Source organism: Hyla sarda (genome assembly GCF_029499605.1).
Source record: "Hyla sarda isolate aHylSar1 chromosome 1 unlocalized genomic scaffold, aHylSar1.hap1 SUPER_1_unloc_2, whole genome shotgun sequence".
Taxonomy (NCBI): Eukaryota; Metazoa; Chordata; class Amphibia; order Anura; family Hylidae; genus Hyla; species Hyla sarda.
Window position 1 is genome coordinate 1,069,997 of NW_026607581.1, and position 23,186 is coordinate 1,093,182.

The 23,186-nt window shown below is 44.0% G+C and overlaps 3 protein-coding genes across 5 annotated transcripts in view; 1 reads left to right on the plus strand and 2 right to left on the minus strand.

Moving 5' to 3' along the window:
* Positions 1 to 14,152, minus strand: part of LOC130298058 (oocyte zinc finger protein XlCOF6.1-like) — a 66,082-nt gene extending 51,930 nt beyond the window's left edge. Inside the window, exons 1-4 of one of the 3 annotated variants that reach the window (XM_056550951.1) lie at positions 14,019 to 14,152; positions 11,599 to 11,725; positions 10,853 to 11,515; positions 6,878 to 7,931 (exon numbers count right to left, since the gene is read on the minus strand). In XM_056550951.1, the coding sequence (XP_056406926.1) occupies positions 6,878 to 7,931; positions 10,853 to 11,515; positions 11,599 to 11,686 (1,805 nt within the window). In that variant the 5' untranslated portion in view covers positions 11,687 to 11,725; positions 14,019 to 14,152. Of the gene's footprint in view, positions 1 to 5,212; positions 7,932 to 10,852; positions 11,516 to 11,598; positions 11,726 to 13,952 lie in introns of those variants that run through there. The other 2 variants (XM_056550949.1, XM_056550950.1) reach the window with 2 other exon arrangements.
* LOC130298064 (oocyte zinc finger protein XlCOF6.1-like) overlaps positions 1 to 23,186 on the minus strand; it is a 226,534-nt gene that overhangs the window by 162,647 nt on the left and 40,701 nt on the right. The window lies entirely within an intron of this gene.
* LOC130298060 (oocyte zinc finger protein XlCOF7.1-like) overlaps positions 1 to 23,186 on the plus strand; it is a 201,946-nt gene that overhangs the window by 125,108 nt on the left and 53,652 nt on the right. The gene's annotated exons all lie outside the window — the stretch shown is intronic.

Here is a 23,186-nt window from a genome sequence, read left to right on the forward strand (position 1 = left end):
CTCAGCAGTCACCGACAGCCAACGGGCATGCTGGGAGTTGTAGTTATGCAACCAGCAGATGCACCACTACAACTCCCAGCATGCACTTAAGCTGTTTGTGCAAGCTGGGAGTTGTAGTTACACAACAGCTGAAGGTACACTTTTCCATAGAAAGAATGTGCCTCCAGCTGTTGCAAAACCATAAGTCCCAGCATGCCCATAAGTGCATGCTGGGAGTTGTGGTGGTCTGCCTCCTGCTGTTGCATAACTACAGCTCCCAGCATGCCCTTTTTGCATGCTGGGAGCTGTTGCTAAGCAACAGCAGGAGGCTGTCACTCACCTCCTGCTGCTGCTTGATCGCCGCACAGGTCAGTCCCGCTGCCGTCGTCGCTCCTGGGGCCCCGATCCCAACATTAACGCCGGGGATCGGGGTCCCCAGCACCAGGGGTGCACGTCCCGCACCCGCTCACGTCCTCCGGAAGAGGGGCGGAGCGGGTGCGGGAGTGACACCCGCAGCAGGCGCCCTGATTGGTCGGCCGGTAATCCGGCCGACGAATCAGGGCGATCGTGAGGTGGCACCAGTGCCACCTCACCCCTGCAGGCTCTGGCTGTTCGGGGCCGTCTCTGACGGCCCCGATCAGCCAGTAATTCCGGGTCACCGGGTCACTGGAGACCCGATTGACCCGGAAGCGCCGCAGATCGCTGGACTGAATTGTCCAGCGATCTGCGGCCATCGCCGACATGGGGGACATAATGACCCCCCTGGGCGATATGCCGCGATGCCTGCTGAACGATTTCAGCAGGCATCGGGCACCGGCTCCCCTCCGGCTAGCGGCGGGGGGCCGGGAAAGGACAGGACGTACTCCTATGTCCTCGGTCCTTAAGGACTCGGAAACGGGGGCGTAGGAGTACGTCCATTGTCCTTAAGGGGTTAAGGGGTTAAACAATAATACATTTACAACTGTGGATCACATGACCTGGGAAAGGTCCTATACACTTACATTTCCTATACATTAAGTAGATATACAATTTATATATGAGGCGACCAGGGGTAAGTCCTGCAGGAGAGTCCTATGGAAATGGAGGGACTCTAGCTGAGGGGACTTTAGACAGGAACAGAAACAGTTCCTGTACCGGGACACCACATTATTGTTATAGTAGCCCTGGCAGGCAGGGTAATGGGATGGGAAAAAACAAGATGTAAGCATATATATATATATATATATATATATATATCTTTGTAAGGAGAGGTGCTCTGTCTTACCAAAGTCAGTAGTAAATACAGAATACATAGGTGCGGTGTCCTTTTCTCCTTTCCTCTCTTCTCCCTTGTTTGTTTGTTTTCCTTCGGGTTTTTTCTTCTTATTTCTTTCTCTTTTTTTTTGTCTCTCCTCCCTTGTTTTTTTTTTTCGGAATGAAAATTGAGTAATTAAGAGTTTTAGTGCTGGTTTAAGTGAAGGAGCTGGATGTAAGTGGTTTCCCCTAAAATATTAATAATAAAAAGAAGAAGAAAAAAGGTAAAATGCTCTTTCAAAGATCCTCCCCGAAAATGTTGATCCTGGAGGGTGCGTAATAAACACATTGGCGGGGGAGCACAAGTAGTCAGGGAGGAGGGGGGCGTGAAGACGCAGCACTATTCGCTGGCAAGGGGAGGAAATTTGTAAATAATTATAAAAAATAAATAAAAGGAAAAGAAAAAAAAATTAAAAAAAGAAAGAGAAAAAAAAATGATAATAAGGGGAGTGAAGGATGAGAGATTGAGAGAGTGAGGAAGGAGGAGAGAGGGAGGAGATGAATAGCGCCATTGGGTTTTGAGTAAAAGGTGGAGAGGGGGTGGAGCCAAATGTTATTTTATTTATGTATTTTGTCTTAGGGATAGGAAGGTCTATTAAGGGGGGTGGAGAGGTAGTAGTAGATAAGGAAAAAGGAATATTTGGATGGCGAGGGTCTGACAGGGCACTGGAACCGGATTGAAGAAATGTATGAGGGGGGGGAAAGGGAACATTTAGTTGAAGTGTTGATAATAGACAAAGAAAAATAGAAATGTGATTTTAAATAAAATGTATAATTGTTGTGGAAATAAAAATAAATAAATACAAGATATGTTAGTACAGAAAAAATAATAAGAATACACACAATAGTAACAGGTTATTATTTGTTATTGCTAATCCTGTTGGTGAGCTAGAAAAATCCGATGTTTAGCTAACCCTGTTCATGCTCATCCTGTTTAAAAAATAAATACATATATATATGTCTTTTATCCGGTTCTATAAGCATGGACACTTCCAAAACAGTGCCGGAGCATACAAAGCATACATGGACTTTCTTATGGAATACAAGAGACTGTTTGTTTACTTTGCTGATTTATTTTTCCACATCAGCCTGGAATGGACACTAACGAACTTGAGCTCCAGGACTGCATCAGGCCTTGGCCATTCCGTTCCTCTGCCAGGGGACATACGTCAGGGACGACTTCTTTTAAGTAAGGGGGTTTGTGGTGTCCCGGTACAGGACATAGTTCTGTCCCATGGTAAAGGTCCCCTTAATCAGAGCCACTTCATGCCCTTGGCTCTGATCCCTGTCTCCCCGTGGACGTTTATGACAAGAACCCTATTTCTTCTTCTATATTCTCTGCCAGTTATAATTGAAGTTGTATAAATTGTATAGTATATGTGATTGGTGCTATATAGGACCTTAAGTCATGTGATCCGTTTATCATGTGATATTTGTATAGAGTTATATGTTAGGACCTGTGAGTCATGTGATGTACCCATGATTCAATGGTCACAGGTAACTAAGCAACTTGCCACCAATGAGCATTAGTCTAGCCCACACTATATAAAGGGCTGTATTCTGATCCTTCTTCCTGTTTTGTTCCTGTATTAGTTCCGGTATCATCAGATAAGACAAGCACAGATTTATCTCTTATCTCTACTCATCTCAGATAGGCCTCAAGCCATCTCACAGCAGCCACTTATAACTCCGTGACTACTTCCAAGCCAAAGTAACAGTAGCACAGTGGTTCACTCAAGTGTATGCTCAGTCCTGACAAGTGTGCGAGGTTACCTGCAAACCAGAGACCTCAGAACCGTAAAGACTGTTAATGGTTGTTATTGCTGCACAAGCTACAAGTAAAGAGTTAACGTTCTGCATGACTTCAGCTGTGGACATTCTATTACTTCCAACAAAAAAGGTCCCATTGGGTTATGGGTTTAATTATAAATTCTCCAATCCCCTTCTGGGAGGGAACCCTCCCTTCCGGGGAACAATACCCTACCTGTAACTCAATTATAATTTAACTTTTATTCTTATTCCTTAAAAAATGTGTCTGTGACAACGTGAAACTTATGTATGGTTAAAACTGTCAGGAAATACAGAGTGTCTTCTAGTATAAGCCCACTAGGTGGTGCTGCAACACTGGTGTAGGAGTTATCCTATTTCTCATTGTGCATGGTCGGTATCTCCACTCTACCATTGCACAGTAACTCCACACTTTTTACACGTACTGTATTCCTGTCTAAAAACTTAATACATTGCTCTAACGTTTCGTTTGAAAACAAACTTCTTCAGAGAGCTGCCTAATATGGCGTTCAGCGTGTGGCACTGCCTTTTATAACCCTGTATCGGCGCATCATTTCTGATGCGCCAGTGAAGGGTTGGGATCAATCAGGACGTGGTTGGCATTCCGTGTGTTCCGGCCGCCATTCTCGCGCATGCCCAGTAGTCCGGTGGTCCCGGGCATCCACTTTTCACTATTGCGCACGCACCTCCTCTCGCGCGTGCGCAGTACTTTCTGTTCTCGGTGGAACACGAGCTTCGTCTAATGACACGCAAGCTCTATCTGTAGTCCGTACGCATATGCGTCCCTAGTTGATCCCTTCTATCAGTAGGTATATTCTATCCTTCTTTATTTTTGCCTTCTATGACTGTTCCTTGTGTTCTTATTCTCTCTGTTTATAGGTACTAGTTGGTCTGAGTTTTTTAAGGTCTTTTTTTCTTTTTTCTTTTCTTTTAATTATAGGGTTATAACTGAGGAAAACCAGACAGATCAGAAAATGTGTAAAAAAAAAAAAAAAAAAAAAGCAAAATGTAGGGAAAAGTGCAAAATTATGGGAAACCTTAGTAAATACCATGGAAAATAAAATTGTAGGGAATTAAAACCCACAAAGAAACCCGCACAACACTCTTAGTAAATCAGGGCCATTGTACAATCTTGTTTCTCATGATTTTTTGGTACAGCTGGTTTTAATAGTTCCTTTCTATTCAAAGTTTGAACAGTTTTTCCTTTTTTAATCATTTTAAAATCATATACTTTTTCGACAAATTTCTGTATTAGTGTTTTTTCTGACTAATTTCATATTCTTGAAAGTCGGATCATCCAATAATAATCACAAACAGTGTGTCAACAGGGAAGATGCATTTCAGTTGCACACGCTTTTTACTTCCATGTTATTTAAAGGGGTACTCCGGTGCTAAGACATCTTATCCCCTATCCAAAGGATAGGGGATAAGATGCCTTTTTGATCCTGTTTGCAGCACCCAGTTACAATCAGTCCTCGAAGCATGTTTGCTCCGGGTCTGATGACTGGCGATCACAGGGCCTGAGCATTGTGACGTCATGGCCCCACCCCTGTGATGTCACGCTCCGCCCCCTCAATGCAAGCCTATGGAAGGGGGTGTGAAAGCTGTCACGGCCCCACCCCGTGTTATGTCCCGTTCCGCCCCCTCAATGCAAGTCTATGGGCTGTCACGCACCCTCCCATAGGCTTGCATTGAGGGGGCGGAGCATGATGTCACACGGGGCAGGGCCGTGACGTCACAATTTTTCCGGCCCCTTGATCGCCAGTAATCAGACCCAAAGCGAACGTGCTCCGGGCACTGATTGTAATGGGGTGCTGCGTGCTAGATCACGGGGGTCCCCAGGGGCGGGACCCTCGCAATCAGGCATCTTATCCCCTATCCTTTGGATAGGGGATAAGATGTCTTAGAGCTGGAGTACCCCTTTAACAACTAGGAAGATATAATGCGTCTTTTTTTGAACCATGAAAATAAACACTGTGGCCCAGATTTATCAAACTGTATGAGAGAAAAAATATATAGATATTTCCCCACAGGAACCAATCCAAGCTCAGCTTTCACTTTACCAGAGCTAGTTATCTGAGCTGTAATTGGCTACTGTGGGGAAATCACTATTTTTTTTCTCTCACACAGTTTGATTAATGAGGACCACAGTGTTTATCAGTCTGATGTGTTTTTATTTACACGTGCTGCAGTCAGTCTGATGATAAAACCTGTAGGTATAGTTTTTTTGCGATTAATCCCTGTACATGTGTGTAAGGGCGCTATGCTTCTTTTATGTATGTTATCATATAGATCAGCCACCAGGATAGGGATTATGGCTTCTGTTCACACACACTCTGTTTATCTTTGTTCCCTATATCTGTCCAATCTCTCTCTCCCTCTGTATTACTGTGTCTATCTCTTTCTGTCTGCTGTTCCCATTGCCATCATGGGGATTGGCTTGTGATCCATTAACTGTGTAAAACCCTACCCCTTGTTGTCTCCTATTGGCCTTTAAGCTGATTGACACTTATAGCAGCAAGTTATATGATAACCTGGGTTATTATGTGATATGCTGTGACCTTGATGTCATGTCACTGCCCCTGCTCCACCCCCTTCTTCCAGAAGCCAAAACCGCACGCTGTTCATGAGATTTCTCACTTTTACCGGTTCGTACTAACCAAACCGGTAAAAGATTTTTATTTTCAAATTTCTCTATTTGTTAACAAGAAAAGAAAAGACAATTATAAATCATGTTATGTAACAATAACATTCATGTTGCCACAATAACAAAATGACAAATATAAACACTTTAAAAAGAGAACAAGAAAGATGACAAAACAAAAAGAAATAGATAGGAAAATAAATACAAAATCCCGACTTCTAGCCTAAAACTTAAAGGGGTATTCCAGAAATAAAACTTTATTTTTATTTTTTTTATATCAACTGGCACCAGAAAGTTAAACAGATTTGTAAATTACTTCTATTAAAAAATCTTAATCCTTCCAATAATTATCAGCTGCTGAATCGGAGTTGTTCTTTTCTGTCTGGCATCAGTGCTCTCTGCTGACATCTCTGCTTGTCTTGGGAACTGCACAGAGTAGGAGAGGTTTGCTATGGGGATTTGCTTCTACCCTGGACAGTTACCGAGACAGGTGTCATCAGAGAGCACTTAAATAGTGCCGCGTCTAAATAGTAAATGCCGATCATCTGCCTGAACGGCGATGTCAGGTATAAGTCACAGGTCCTGGCTTCTGATAGCAGCCGGGACCGTGCAGGTATGATGCAAGCTCAGCTACTGAGCTAGATTCATAACCTTGCCGCAGCGCCATTTATAAACAGCGTTCAGCTGCAAGGGGTTAATATATAAATGTGTTATCTGCATCATTTAGTGCTCTAAAATATCTTCTCTCCTGTGTGAATTCTTAGGGTCTGTTCACACTACAGAGTGTGAACGGAATCTCCGCTCGCAGAATTCCGCGAGCGGAGATTCAGCCTGGCAGCCGACAGCGGTGGTAGGACCGCGCGGCACTGCGCCGTCACCATTGATGGCTATGCAGTACTCACGGACTTCCGCGCAAAGAATGAACATGTTCTTTCTTTGCGCGGAACAAATTCCGCAGTGTGAAGGGGTGGAGACCCATTCACACTAATGTTAAATTCACACCGCGGAATTCAGCGGGAATTCCGTAGTGTGAACATACCCTAAGATGTCTTTTAAGTGTTGATTTCTCATTAAAACATTTCCTATATTCTGAACATGAAAATGGCTCCTCTCCTGTGTGAGTATTTAGATGTTTAACTAGTCTTGATTGCTTTATTCTGAACATGAAAATGTTTTCTTTGATGTTTAGCGAGATTTGATTTCTCTGTGAAACATTTCCCACATTCTGAGCATAAAAATGGTTTTTCCCCTGTGTGAGTTATTTTATGGTTAACAAGTCTTGATTTAAAATTAAAAGATTTTCCACATTCTGAACATGAAAATGGATTCTCTCCTGTGTGAGTTCTTTGATGTTTAACAAGACTTGATTTCTTAACAAAACATTTTCCACATTCTGAGCATGAAAATGTTTTTTCCCCTGTGTGAGTTCTTTTATGTTTAACAAGTCTTGATTTAAAATAAAAAGATTTTCCACATTCTGAACATGAAAATGGATTCTTTCCTGTGTGAGTTCTTTGATGTATAACAAGACTTGCTTTCTCAGTAAAACATTTCTCACATTCTGAGCATGAAAATGGCTTCTCCCCTGTGTGAGTTCTTTGATGTTTAACAAGATTTGATTTCTCAGTAAAACATTTACCACATTCTGAGCATGAAAATGGTTTCTCCCCTGTGTGAGTTCTTTTATGATTAACAAGATTTGATTTCTCAGTAAAACATTTACCACATTCTGAGCATGAAAATGGCTTTTCCCCTGTGTGAGTTCTTTTATGTTGAACAAGATGTGATTTCTCAGCAAAACATTTTCCACATTCCAAACATGGAAATGGCTTTTCCCCTGTGTGAGTTCTTTTATGTTGAACAAGTTGCGATTGCTGAGTAAAACATTTCCCACATTCTGAACATGAGAATGGCTTTTCCCCTGTGTGAATTCTTTGATGTTTAACAAGATCTGATTTCTTAGTAGAACATTTCCCACATTCTGAGCATGAATATGGTTTTTTTCCTGTGTGAGCTCGTTGATGTCCAACACCCCTTCTGTGACCTTTCTGTGATGACTGAGAAGACAGGACCTGTATATAAGGATGAGATGACAGATCTTGGCTGTGAAGGGCTGAGGGTGTATCTGGGATAATGGAATGTTCTTCATATGTATCTTGTGTGATATCATCATCTGCTTTATAATCTGAAGATATAAGATTCTCCTCTGATCTCCTGCTACAAGAATCTGCAGAGAATAACACACATTTTATTTTAACCCCTTAACAACTCAGGAAATTGAAGCTTTCCTCTGAGAGCCAAAACTCTTATTTTGCCATAACATTTTTTCCTTCATTCACTGTGCGCTACAATTATTTCTCAGGTGAATACGATCACAATACTCAGTTTGCATAGTTTTTGTTACACTTTACTACTTTGTAACCCCTTAAAGGGGCACTCCACTGCTCCAGTGTTCAAAACATTTTGTTATGAACGCTGGGCTTGGGCTGCAGGTGTAGTGACGTCACAGTCACACCCCATCAATGTAAGTCTATTGGAGGGGGCAAGCTGCGGGGGGGGGGGGTGAATGTGGGCGGGGCGGTGATGTGTGCCATCACGAATGCTGGGATTCAAAGAATGCTGGGAGTGGCAGTTACCAACTACAACACCCAGCATGCCCTCATACAGCCTATACCTCTGCAGCAGACCCAAAACTGCGACTACCAGCATGTTGCACCATTACTTTTACTATACTAGTATATGGTGAAACATGCTGGGAGTAGTTTTGGGTTGTATCAGCTGCAGCGCCATAGGCCGCATCAGAGCATGCTGGGTGATGTAGTTAAATACTTCATCTCCCAGCATTCCTTGACACAGCCTCTGGCTTTGCAGCCGACCCGAAACTACAACTCCCAGCATGTTGTACCAGGACCTATACTACTATATAGTGCAGCATGCTGGGAGTTGTAGTTTTGCAGCAGGCAGAGAGCCTTAGGTTTCGGATCACTAATTTATAGCATAAAAAGTAATAAATAAAATATTTTTTTTAAAGAATAGAAACAGATGTGAAATAGCCCCTCCCCTAATAAAAGTTTGATTACACCCCCCCCCCCCTTTTTGGAATAAAATAATGTAAACAAAAATAAATTAACATATTTGGTGTAAATATCCGAACTATTATAATATAATGTTGTTAATTATACCGCACAGTGAATGGCGCAAATGTAAAAAATAGAGAAAAAAAAGTATAAAAAGCAAAACAAAAGAACAATCTATACAAAAACTACAAATCACGGTGCAAATAAAAACGATCCCTCATAAAGGAAAATAAAGTGTTATGGGGGCAGAAATATTACAAAAAAATTACAAAAAGTTATAATACAATATAATACAATAATAATATAATCCAATAATACAAAACCTATATATATTGGGAATCGATGTCATTGTTTGGACACAATATAGATGACGTCATTTGTACCGAAAAGTGCTCTGCATAAGAATGGAAGCCACAAATGATGTATTATTTTGTTTTTGATCTATCTACTTACCACCAGTACCTACCTACACCATCTACCTACCAACACTATCTACCTACCGCCATTATCTGCCTTCATACTGACATTATCTACACTATTTAGGGCACTGAGGGTAGGAAAGAATTGGGAAATGTGCTGGAAACGTGCGGTGCCTAACTTGTTTCTCCGGCAGATTCTGTGGGGACAAAAAGGAAAGAGAACGACTTCAGGAAGACGCCCCCTGTGATTCACTACATGTAACTGCACTGTAATCACTTATATGGTCTGCAGCGCCTGTGTAGAGCCGGGGGCACTGTATGGGGGGATATTAGTCTGTGTACAGGGGTATTATTCAGTATCAGTATGGCAGTATTATCCCGTCACTATATGGTGGTAATGGTGGTGGTCATGATGTGGTGCAATTATTCATCCCTTTTATTCCTTTATCACCACAAAATCCTGATGTCCTGATCAGCTGAGAGGACGTGGGAGGGCCCTTACCTGCCTCCTCGCCGTCTGATCAGTGTTCTATTGCTCCAAGACTGAAGCAGTAGAGCACTGATAACAATGATCAATGTTATGGCATAGCACTGATCAGTATATACAATCAGAAGATTACAGGTAATAGTCCCCTATGGGGGCTAAAGAAAAAAGTGTAAAAAAAAGATGTTAAATTAATAAATGTGAATAAGCCCCTCCCCTAATAAAAAAGTTTGAAAAGTTTTTTAAAGTAGTAAAATAAAATAAAACCTATATACTTTGGGTATCCTTGTAACCGTCTGGACCAACAGAATAAAGATAAGGTGTTATTTTTACCGAAAAGTTCACTGCCTAAAAACGGAAGCCCTACAAAGTGGCAAATTGGCGATTTTTTATTTTATTTCACCCCACAAACAATTTTTTTTGTTTCGCCGCAGATTATGTTATAAAATAATTGCTGTCCTTGACATCAATCATTTTACCCAAAAATCTATGGCGAAAACAAGAAAAAAAATATTTGTGGGACAAAATAAAAAAACGAAACAATGCCATTTTGCATGGGAGGTGAGGGGGGCATGAAAGGCGAGGTGACAATCTGACAGAAGGCCTCCTCAAGGGGTTCCGAAATGGTGATCTCTCTCTCTCTCTCGGAACCTAGTGTCTATTAAGAAGGTGAAAGACAAAAGCTCTTTGAGATCTCTGGCCACAATCTCATCTTGTATAATATCGGAGAGTCCAGGAGAGAACGTGACCACCAGCGCTTCCTTATCCCAGCACACTTCTGCTGCTACAATACACAACTCTATTGAATTCTTGGCCACAGTTCTCGTCCCCTGTTACATGGACATGAGCTGCTCTGCCGCAGAGGGAGAACGGACAGGGAGATTAAAGGGGTACTCCACTGCCCCAGCGGTCAGAACATTTAGTTCCAAACGCTGGGTGTGGGCTGCGGGGGTCATGATGTCACACCATGCCTCCTCAGTGCAAGTCTATGGGAGCGGGTGTGATGGCCTCGTACACATAGGGATATTTCTTGTCCATATTCCAGCTGTAGTATCACATTAGTTTACATTTTGGGTGAATAGAAGAATATACAGCAAGAAACAGGACAGAGAGATTAAATAATTCTACACAATTATTACAGTCTCTATATTAAGTTGTTACTACTCACCTGGGTGGTTACTTGTAGGAATGTCCTCCTTATACTGCTCATCACTGCTCACATCTGTCTCTTCTTCCTTCATATCAGTAGCATTAATATTATCCAGATCTTTTCCTGTCAGAATGTTCTCCTTATACTGCTCATCACCGCTCACATCAGTTTTTTCTTCTTCCTTTATGTCTGTAGCATTAATATAGATCAGATCTTTCCCTGCAGGAATGTCCTCCTTATACTGCTCATTACCGCTCACATCAGTCTCTTCTTCTTCCTTTATGTCTGTAGCATTAATATAGATCATATCTTTCCCTGTAGGAATGTCCTCCTTATACTGCTCATCACCGCTCATATCTGTCTCTTGTTCTTCCTTTATGCCTGTAGTATAAATATCGATCAGATATTTCCCTGCAGTAATATCCTCCTTATGCTGCTCATCACCGCTCACATCTGTCTCTTCTTCTTCCTTTATGTCTGTAGCATTAATATAGATGAGATCATGCTCTGTAGAAATGTCCTCCTTATACTGCTCATCACTGCTCACATATGTCTCTTCTTCTTCCTTAATGTCTGTAGCATTAATATAGATCAGATCTTTCCCTGTGGTAATATCCTCCATATTCTGTTCATCAAGAGGACAGGGACACCTCTCTGGTGCTGTTCTCTTACTGGATCTGACTGTAGGGAACACATACAGAGACTGAATTCATTCTTTACATACAAATAATGAGAGGACGTGTGTATATAGTCATGTCTATTACCTGGTGATGTGAGGGGCTGCTGATCCTCCATCATGACCTGATCCTTGTACTGATCCTTGTGTCCTTCTACATACTCCCACTCCTCCATGGAGAAATAGACCGCCACGTCCTGACACCTTATAGGAACCTGTATTGTGAATAAACATTTAATTCTATACAATTCCAGGATGTTATATGGAGACATTTGAGGGGATATTCCTGCACATGATTTATCTTCTTGCTCTCGGATGATGAGGTGAATACTTGTCGGGGCAGATCCTCTATATTATGGTCACATGTCCCGAACTGACCGCAAGTCTGATGATCCAGCTGTCAGTTCAGGTCATTATACCCAAAGCTCCCGTCCCATGGAGTGTAAGGAGTTAAGTGATATTTCATAGTATCACTGCTCCCCTCCCCCGGGACTATATAGATGGCTGCTTACTGTCTGGCCCCTAAGGATAGAATTGGCAGTGCTGTGCGCCACTTAAAGGGAACCAATCATCAGATTTTACCCTATATAATGCTTGGCAAAGCATTATATAGGGTAAAATCTTTATTTTCGCCATTCCCGGGGGATGCTCCTGCCCCCAGGAATGGTGAAGATATGAAGTTATAAACTAGTCACCACCGCCGCCGTAAGTAGTCACTTGGGCGGGGAGCTCTTCTCACCTACTCCCGTTCTTCGGCCGGGAGCGACGCCCCCTCCGCTTGATTGACGGGCCGCGTCATCACTCAGCTCCGTCTGTTCAGTGAGCGGAACGATGACGCGGCCCGTCAATCAAGCGGAAGGGGCGTCGCTGCCGGCGGAAGAACGGGAGTAGGGGAGAAGACCTCCCCGCCCAAGTGACTACTTACGGCGGCGGCGGTGACTAGTTTATAACTTCATATCTTCACCATCCCTGGAGGCAGGAGCATCCCCCGGGAATGGTGAAAATAAAGATTTTACCCTATATAACGCTTTGCAGAGCGTTATATAGGGTAAAATCTGATGATTGGTTCCCTTTAACCCTAGCTAGACTGGTTGATGTTATCCCAGCGAGTAGAAGGGACAATAAGCAGCTATCTGTATAGTGTGTGGCCCCAGAAATGTTAAGTGGCAATGCATGACCACCATTTAACTCCTTCATGGCTGACTGGGCAGGAGGTATATAATGTATAGCCATGGGCCCAGCTCCGGAACAGGAGACGCATCCAATCTGACATATCTTCTGCTCTTGTGCAGGAAACCCCTTTCAGAGCAGGGACTCCTGTCATTAAAGTGATAAGATTTGGAGGGGAGGGAGGCTGCTGCCAGTCTATGAAGCACAGTCAGGAGTTCAGCACGATTCATAGTCCCTAGGACCTACCTGCTATCAGCATCTGGGACTCATTGCTAATGCCGGACATCACCAATGCCAAAAATCTATTTCCGGTAGCTCAGTGGAGCTGATAAGAACACCCACAGTGAAATAGCGGGGTCCTGGTCAGCTGAGAGAACGGGTGGAGGTCCCTAACCTCGCTCCACGCTGTCTGAACGACGCTCCAATCCTGCAGGCAGCCTCAGCATCACAGCATTGATCAGTGTATGTAATCTATAGATTCCATGTAATAGTCTACTACAGGGACTAAAAAACTGGGAATAAGGTAAAAAGAACATTAACTTAATGTGAATAAGCCCCTCCCCTAATAAACGATTGAATCTTCCCCATTTACCATTTTATTTCTCTTAAATGAAATAATGTAAATAAAAATAAACCTAAACATATGTGTAACCGCACGGTCAATGGCGTAAACGTAAAAAAATAAAACTTCATGGGCCAAAAAAAAAATTCTTAAAAAGCGATCAAAGAGTCTCATCAAAACTAAAGTGTTTCCGATAAAAATTACAGATCACGACGCAAAAACTGACTTTCATACATCCCTGTATACGGAATAATAAGAGAGTTATAGGGGACAAGGTAGGACGATCTGATACAGACTCATTATTGTACAAAAAGTTAGAACTTTTTTTATATTTTAAAAGTGTTAAAATAAAATCTATATAAATCATTTATCATTGTAATCGTTTGGACCTACAGAATAAAGAGAATTATAACCGTAATGTGCACTGCGTCCAAACAGAAGACCCCAAATTTTTTAAATTGCTTTTATTTTCTTTTTCACCCCACAAATAATATTATTTTGTCCCTTGTTGTAGATTTTGCAGTAAAATGAGTGATGTCATTACAAAGTACAAATCAGGGGTGAAAACAACAACAAGAACAAGAAGCCTCATATGGGTTTGTAAAGAGGAAATTACAATCATTATGGCTATTAGAAGGCGAGGAGGAAAAATAAAATAACACAAAAATGAGAAATCGCTGTGTCCTTAAGGGGTTAAAACTCAAACCTACCGGGTCCTGAAGGGGTTAATAGAACAAAAACCATCAGACAGCCTCCACATGTGACCACACACATACCTCCACCTGCAGACTGTACGGGAGCCGCTTATAGGACCTGCGATGATGTCACCGTCATGTGATCAGTCACATGGAGGAGTCACATGATCAGGGGCTGCTGCTCTAGGCTCATCTGCTCAGTGTATGCAGGACTCATATGTCACATGACCATTGTCACAGGTCCTTCAATCACAATCTCTTCTATCCTGCACTGCTGAGCTCCGCCCACTCCTGTCACATGATCCTACCCACAGGTCCTTCAGCCACAGTCGCATCTAAACTGCTAAACTTCCCCCCAAATGTACTGGTCACATGATTGTGACATCATCACAGATCCTACACCTCCAGCATGTAGCAGATACAGAGCAGGTCCTGGTGGGGCAGTCACTGCTGTTGTGTGTGAAGATCTCTCAGAGCAGCAGCCCCTGATCATGTGACTCCTCCTCCATGTGACTGATCACATGACGGTGACATCATCGCAGGTCCTGTAAGCACACGGCTCCTCTACAGATACAGGTATGTGTGTGCGGTCACCATCAGATCAGGATTATTGGGGATGTTTATTATTAACCCTTAAGGACACGATGTATATTTACATTCTGTGCCCCATATGGGACTTTGAGGTGAGCTCAGGAGCTATAAGCAGCCAGGACTCACCACTAATGACGCTCATCGCCATTAACCCTTTAGATTCCATGATCAGCCACTTCTTCCATACAGGACTATGTAAGCATCAGGTTTTTTAAGTTTCTCCCGCGCCCCTATTATTACTTAAGACAGTGTTTCCAAACCAGCGTGCCTCCAGCTGTTGTGAAACTACAACTCCCAGCATGCCCTGACAGCCAAATGCTGTAACAGCTGGAGGCACCCTGCTTGGGAAACACTGACTCCGGTGGTGGCCCAGACCCTGCGTGTGTAACGGTATATGATGCTCGGCCTCTGCTGCAGGTAATAGCAGGTTCTTCCGGGGGGACATATCACAATTCACATAAAATCCTGATGTAATTGTGATGTATATTGTGCCCCCTAGTGGACACATTTCAGTATTCTTCATTGGACAATGTCATATTGAATCCCTCTATTCTTCTCCCTGCTCTGATGAAGACGTTCTGAATACACCGCAGCCTCAGAGATTAGGAGAAATGGATTCACAACGTCTTCAGCAGAGCAGGGAGAGCGACCTCAGAAGACCTGGAGGACCAGAGCGCCACCACTGGACGGGAGTGCGCTCTAGTCTCTTATTTTACAGCCCTCGGACAATGGATTTTGTTTTATAGAGAAATCTGAAAACTTCTATAATGTCTCCTCAGATGTTTCCCCAGATTATCTCCAGGAAATGGATTTTATTTCTCCATAGAATCTGGTGCGGTTTATCATCGTCTCCTCTTCTTCCCTTCAGGTTTCTCCAATCCAGGATCCTCTGCTGATATCTTCTATATAAGAGAATTCTCCTGGATGACCCATCAACCATGGAGAGAGACAGGAACAAGATGGCCGACAGGATCATAAACCTCACCCTACAGATACTCTTCCGGCTTACTGGAGAGGTGAGGGATTCTGGGAGTGATGTCACATGACCTAATTCTTATCTATGTAATAACAGATGGATATGACTGGAGAGGTGAGGGATTCTGGGAGTGATGTCACATGACCTAATTCTTATCTATGTAATAACAGATGGATATGACTGGAGAGGTGAGGGATTCTGGGAGTGATGTCACATGACCTCATTCTTATCTATGTAATAACAGATCGATATGACTGGAGAGGTGAGGGATTCTGGGAGTGATGTCACATGACCTCATTCTTATCTATGTAATAACAGATGGATATGACTGGAGAGGTGAGGGATTCTGGGAGTGATGTCACATGACCTCATTCTTATCTATGTAATAACAGATGGATATGACTGGAGAGGTGAGGGATGCTGGGAGTGATGTCACATGACCTCATTCTTATCTATGTAATAACAGATGGATATGACTGGAGAGGTGAGGGATTCTGGGAGTAATGTCACATGACCTCATTCTTATCTATGTAATAACAGATGGATATGACTGGAGAGGTGAGGGATTCTGGGAGTGATGTCACATGACCTCATTCTTATCTATATAATAACAGATGGATATGACTGGAGAGGTGAGGGATTCTGGGAGTGATGTCACATGACCTCATTCTTATCTATGTAATAACAGAAGGATATGACTGGAGAGATGAGGGATTCTGGGAGTGATGTCACATGACCACATTCTTATCTATGTAATAACAGATGGATATGACTGGAGAGGTGAAGGATTCTGGGAGTGATGTCACATGACCTCATTCTTATCTATGTAATAACAGATGGATATGACTGGAGAGGTGAGGGGTTCTGGGAGTGATGTCACATGACCTCATTCTTATCTATGTAATAACAGATGGATATGACTGGAGAGGTGAGGGATTCTGGGAATATATGTAGTGATATTAATGTGTCTCTCCATACACAGGATTACACAGTAGTGAAGAAGTCCTCTAGTGGACGCTGTTGGGCCCCTGTATGTGAAGGATGGGGAAGAACCCTTAGCCCAATCCCGGGGCCCCCAACTCACTCCCTGATACATGAGGAAATGGATGAACAGAAGATCCGAGAACTTATCAACAAGATGATGGAACTGCTTACTGGAGAGGTGACACTGCTCGGACATTATACAGTAATGGAGGGGTCTGGTGATGACTGGAGAGGTGACACTGCTGGGACATTATACAGTAATGGAGGGGTCTGGTGATGACTGGAGAGGTGACACTGCTGGGACATTATACAGTAATGGAGGGGTCTGGTGATGACTGGAGATGTGACACTGCTGGGACATTATACAGTAATGGAAGGGTCTGGTGATGACTGGAGAGGTGACACTGCTGGGACATTATACAGTAATGGAGGGGTCTGGTGATGACTGGAGAGGTGACACTGCTGGGACATTCTACAATAATGGAGGGGTCTGGTGATGATTAGAGAGGTGACACTGCTGGGACATTATACAGTAATGGAGGGGTCTGGTGATGACTGGAAAGGTGACACTGCTGGGACATTATACAGTAATGGAGGGGTCTGGTGATGACTGGAGAGATGACACTGTTGGGACATTATACAGTAATGGAGGGGTCTGGTGATGACTGGAGAGGTGACACTGCTGGGACATTCTACAATAATGGAGGGGTCTGGTGATGATTAGAGAGGTGACACTGCTGGGACATTATACAGTAATGGAGGGGTCTTGTGATGACTGGAAAGGTGACACTGCTGGGACATTATACAGTAATGGAGGGGTCTGGTGATGACTGGAGAGATGACACTGTTGGGACATTATACAGTAATGGAGGGGTCTGGTGATGACTGGAGAGGTGACACTGCTGGGACATTATACAGTAATGGAGGGGTCTGGTGATGACTGGAGAGGTGACACTGCTGGGACATTCTACAATAATGGAGGGGTCTGGTGATGATTAGAGAGGTGACACTGCTGGGACATTATACAGTAATGGAGGGGTCTGGTGATGACTGGAGAGGTGACACTGCTGGGACATTATACAGTAATGGAGGGGTCTGGTGATGACTGGAGAGGTGACCCTGCTGGGACATTATACAGTAATGGTGGGGTCTGGTGATGACTGGAGAGGTGACCCTGCTGGGACATTATATAGTAATGGAGGGGTCTGGTGATGACTGGAGAGGTGACACTGCTGGGACATTATACAGTAATAGAGGGGTCTGGTGATGACTGGAGAGGTGACACTGCTGGGACATTATACAGTAATGGAGGGGTCTGGTGATGACTGGAGAGGTGACACTGCTGGGACATTATACAGTAATGGAGGGGTCTAGTGATGACTGGAGAGGTGACACTGCTGGGACATTATACAGTAATGGAGGGGTCTGGTGATGACTGGAGAGGTGACACTGCTGGGACATTATACAGTAATGGAGGGGTCTGGTGATGACTGGAGAGGTGACACTGCTGGGAATGCTGGGACATTATACAGTAATGGAGGAGTCTGATGACTGGAGAGGTGACACTGCTGGGAATGCTGGGACATTATACAGTAATGGAGGGGTCTGGTGATGACTGGAGAGGTGACACTGCTGGGACATTATACAGTAATGGAGGGGTCTGGTGATGACTGGAGAGGTGACACTGCTGGGACATTATACAGTAATGGAGGGGTCTGGTGATGACTGGAGAGGTGACACTGCTAGGACATTATACAGTAATGGAGGGGTCTGGTGATGACTGGAGAGGTGACACTGCTGGGACATTATACAGTAATGGAGGGGTCTGGTGATGACTGGAGAGGTGACCCTGCTGGGACATCATACAGTAATGGAGGGGTCTGGTGATGACTGGAGAGGTGACACTGCTGGGACATTATACAGTAATGGTGGGGTCTGGTGATGACTAGAGAGGTGACACTGCTGGGACATTATACAGTAATGGAGGGGTCTGGTGATGACTGGAGAGGTGACACTGCTGGGACATTATACAGTAATGGAGGGGTCTGGTGATGACTGGAGAGGTGACACTGCTGGGACATTATACAGTAATGGAGGGGTCTGGTGATGACTGGAGAGGTGACACTGCTGGGACATTATAAAGTAATGGAGGAGACTGGTGATGACTGGAGAGGTGACACTGCTGGGACATTATACAGTAATGGAGGGGTCTGGTGATGATTGGAGAGGTGACACTGCTGGGACATTATACAGTAATGGAGGGGTCTGGTGATGACTGGAGAGGTGACACTGCTGGGAATGCTGGGACATTATACAGTAATGGAGGGGTCTGGTGATGACTGTAGAGGTGACACTGCTGGGACATTATACAGTAATGGAGAGGTCTGGGGATGACTGGAGAGGTGACACTGCTAGGACATTATACAGTAATGGAGGGGTCTGGTGATGACTGGAGAGGTGACACTGCTGGGACATTATACAGTAATGGAGGGGTCTGGTGATGACTGGAGAGGTGACACTGCTGGGACATTATACAGTAATGGAGGGGTCTGGTGATGATTGGAGAGGTGACACTGCTGGGACATTATACAGTAATGGAGGGGTCTGGTGATGACTGGAGAGGTGACACTGCTGGGAATGCTGGGACATTATACAGTAATGGAGGGGTCTGGTGATTGGAGAGGTGACACTGCTGGGACATTATACAGTAATGGAGAGGTCTGGGGATGACTGGAGAGGTGACACTGCTAGGACATTATACAGTAATGGAGGGGTCTGGTGATAACTGAGAGGTGACCCTGCTGGGACATTATACAGTAATGGAGGGGTCTGGTGATAACTGGAGAGGTGACCCTGCTGGGACATTATACAGTAATGGAGGGGTCTGGTGATGACTGGAGAGGTGACACTGCTGGGACATTATACAGTAATGGAGGGGTCTGGTGATAACTGGAGAGGTGACACTGCTGGGACATTATACAGTAATGGAGGGGTCTGGTGATGACTGGAGAGGTGACACTGCTGGGACATTATACAGTAATGGAGGGGTCTGGTGATGACTGGAGAGGTGACACTGCTGGGACATTATACAGTAATGGAGGGGTCTGGTGATGACTGGAGAGGTGACACTGCTGGGACATTATACAGTAATGGAGGGGTCTGGTGATGATTGGAGAGGTGACACTGCTGGGACATTATACAGTAATGGAGGGGTCTGGTGATGACTGGAGAGGTGACACTGCTGGGACATTATACAGTAATGGAGGAGTCTGGTGATGACTGGAGAGGTGACCCTGCTGGGACATTATACAGTAATGGAGGGGTCTGGTGATGACTGGAGAGGTGACACTGCTGGGACATTATACAGTAATGGAGGGGTCTGGTTATGACTGGAGAGGTGACACTGCTGGGACATTATACAGTAATGGAGGGGTCTGGTGATGACTGGAGAGGTGACACTGCTGGGACATTATACAGTAATGGAGGGGTCTGGTGATGACTGGAGAGGTGACACTGCTGGGACATTATACAGTAATGGAGGGGTCTGGTGATGACTGGAGAGGTGACACTGCTGGGAATGCTGGGACATTATACAGTAATGGAGGGGTCTGGTGATGACTGGAGAGGTGACACTGCTGGGACATTATACAGTAATGGAGGGGTCTGGTGATGACTGGAGAGGTGACACTGCTGGGACATTATACAGTAATGGAGGGGTCTGGTGATGACTGGAGAGGTGACACTGCTGGGACATTATACAGTAATGAAGGGGTCTGGTGATGATTGGAGAGGTGACACTGCTGGGACATTATACAGTAATGGAGGGGTCTGGTGATGACTGGAGAGGTGACACTGCTGGGACATTATACAGTAATGGAGGGGTCTGGTGATGACTTTAGAGGTGACACTGCTGGACATTATACAGTAATGGAGGGGTCTGGTGATGACTGGAGAGGTGACACTGCTGGGAATGCTGGGACATTATACAGTAATGGAGGGGTCTGGTGATGACTGGAGAGGTGACACTGCTGGGACATTATACAGTAATGGAGGGGTCTGGTGATGACTGGAGAGGTGACACTGCTGGGAATGCTGGGACATTATACAGTAACACCACTGGAGGGGTCGGGGTGATGACTGTATCATTGTGTGTCAGGTTCCTATAAGGTGTCAGGACGTGGCGGTCTATTTCTCCATGGAGGAGTGGGAGTATGTAGAAGGACACAAGGATCAGTACAAGGATCAGGTCATGATGGAGGATCAGCAGCCCCTCACATCACCAGGTAATAGACATGACTATATACACACGTCCTCTCATTATTTGTATGTAAAGAATGAATTCAGTCTCTATATGTGTTCCCTACAGTCAGATCCAGTAAGAGAACAGCACCAGAGAGGTGTCCCCGTCCTCTTCTTCCACAGGATGATCAGGTAGATGGAGATATTCCCTATGATCTGTAGAAGGGCTGTGAAGCTCTTGTGGTCAGTCCCCTCACCCTCCATGACTCCTCATCTCCTGCTCATCTATAACATCCCACGTGACTTCTCCTACTGTCTGATGACGTTTACTATATTTCTTCCAAATCTTATGAATTAGGGTGAAGATCCGAACAATATTAATGTTCCAGAGTCAGATGTGAGCGGTGATGAGCAGTATAAGGAGGACATTCCTACAGGGAAAGAAAATGCTACAGACGTAAAGGAAGAAGAAGAGACAGATGTGAGCGGTGATGAGCAGTATAAGGAGGAGATTCCTACAGGGAAAGAAAATGTTATAGACGTAAAGGAAGAAGAAGAGACAGATGTGAGCGGTGATGAGCAGTATAAGGAGGACATTCCTACAGGGAAAGAAAATGCTACAGACGTAAAGGAAGAAAAAGAGACAGATGTGAGCGGTGATGAGCAGTATAAGGAGGACATTCCTACAGGGAAAGAAAATGCTACAGACGTAAAGGAAGAAGAAGAGACAGATGTGAGCGGTGATGAGCAGTATAAGGAGGACATTACTACAGGTAAAGAAAATGCTACAGACGTAAAGGAAGAAGAAGAGACAGATGTGAGCGGTGATGAGCAGTATAAGGAGGAGATTCCTACAGGGAAAGAAAATGTTATAGACGTAAAGGAAGAAGAAGAGACAGAAGTGAGCGGTGATGAGCAGTATAAGGAGGACATTCCTACAAGTAACCTCTCTGGTGAGTATTACCTACTAAATGCAGAGAAGAGTCTCGGCCCGGTGCACGAAGTACTAGGGTGGGGGGGAGGGTGATTGGGCCTCTAAACACCAGAAATGCCCAGCAAAACAGTTTAAATCCTGCAGCCATTAGTGAATGCAGCATTCAAAAGGTTAAATGAAAACCAGCACCGGATTGGTCTTCCATGTCGGTCTTTACCCTCAGATCTCTAGCTCTGCCCATACTTCCTCACCCGACCCATGATGTAAACGTATGTCTTCGGTTGTGAACGAGTTAAAGGGGTACTCCGGTGGAAAACTTTTTTTTTTTTTTTTTTTTTTTTTAAATCAACTGGTACCAGAAAGTTATACAGAGTTGTAAATAATTTCTATTAAAAACTCTTCCAGTACTTATTAGCTGCTGAATACTACAGAGGAAATTCTTTTCTTTTTGGAACACAGTGCTCTCTGCTGACATCACGACCACAGTGCTCTCTGCTGACACCTCTGTTCATTTTAGGAACTGTCCAGAGCAGGATATGTTTTCTATGGGGATTTTCTCCTACACTGGACAGTTCTTAAAATGGACAGAGATGTCAGCAGAGAGCACTGTGGTCGTGATGTCAGCAGAGAGCTCTGTGTTCCAAAAAGAAAAGAATTTCCTCTGTAGTATTCAGCAGCTAATAAGTACTGGAAGGATTACGATTTTTTTATTGAAGTAATTTACAAATCTGTTTAACTTTCTGGCACCAGTTGATATAATAAAAAAGTTTTTCACCTGAGTACCCCTTTAAGGGAGGACCCTGTAGTAGAATTTCAAGAAGAATCGTAATTTATTAGGGAAAGGTGAAGGGTCGGGTGTTTATTACCTCAAAACATTGAGAATATTAGAGATTGAACAATACCCCGAACCCCTTATAATGCAAAAACAACAATTTCCGCCTCCTAATTTCCCTGTAAACACGAGTGCGATGTCCTGTAATCGAAACTGAATCCCCGCAAATCCATCACTTCTCAAAAATTACAGCGCAACGTGTCAACGTTTGTTCTTTTTGGTGTTTGTGATGTAGTGTGATGTTTTTATTTCCACAAAATTTCGTGGCGCAACAAGTTTTTACTATGTCCCCCGTTATTTTTGATTCCACTTTTGTTGCCGATGATTTTACATGGTGCGTGTATCTTTACTGACCACAGGTTTAGATACATTGTATATAGTGACCGGGGGGGGGGGGGGGGGCGGAGACTTTCTGGATACATTGTATATTGTGACTGGGGGGGGGGGGGAGGAAGTGTAAATAATAAAATCTGTGTTATTCTCTGCAGATTCTTGTACCAGGAGATCAGAGGAGAATCTTATATCTTCAGATTATAAAGCAGATGATGATATCACACAAGATACATATGAAGAACATTCCATTATCCCAGATACACCCTCAGCCCTTCACAGCCAAGATCTGTCATCTCATCCTTATATACAGGTCCTGTCTTCTCAGTCATCACAGGATGTTCAGCAAAAAGAAGGTCTGAG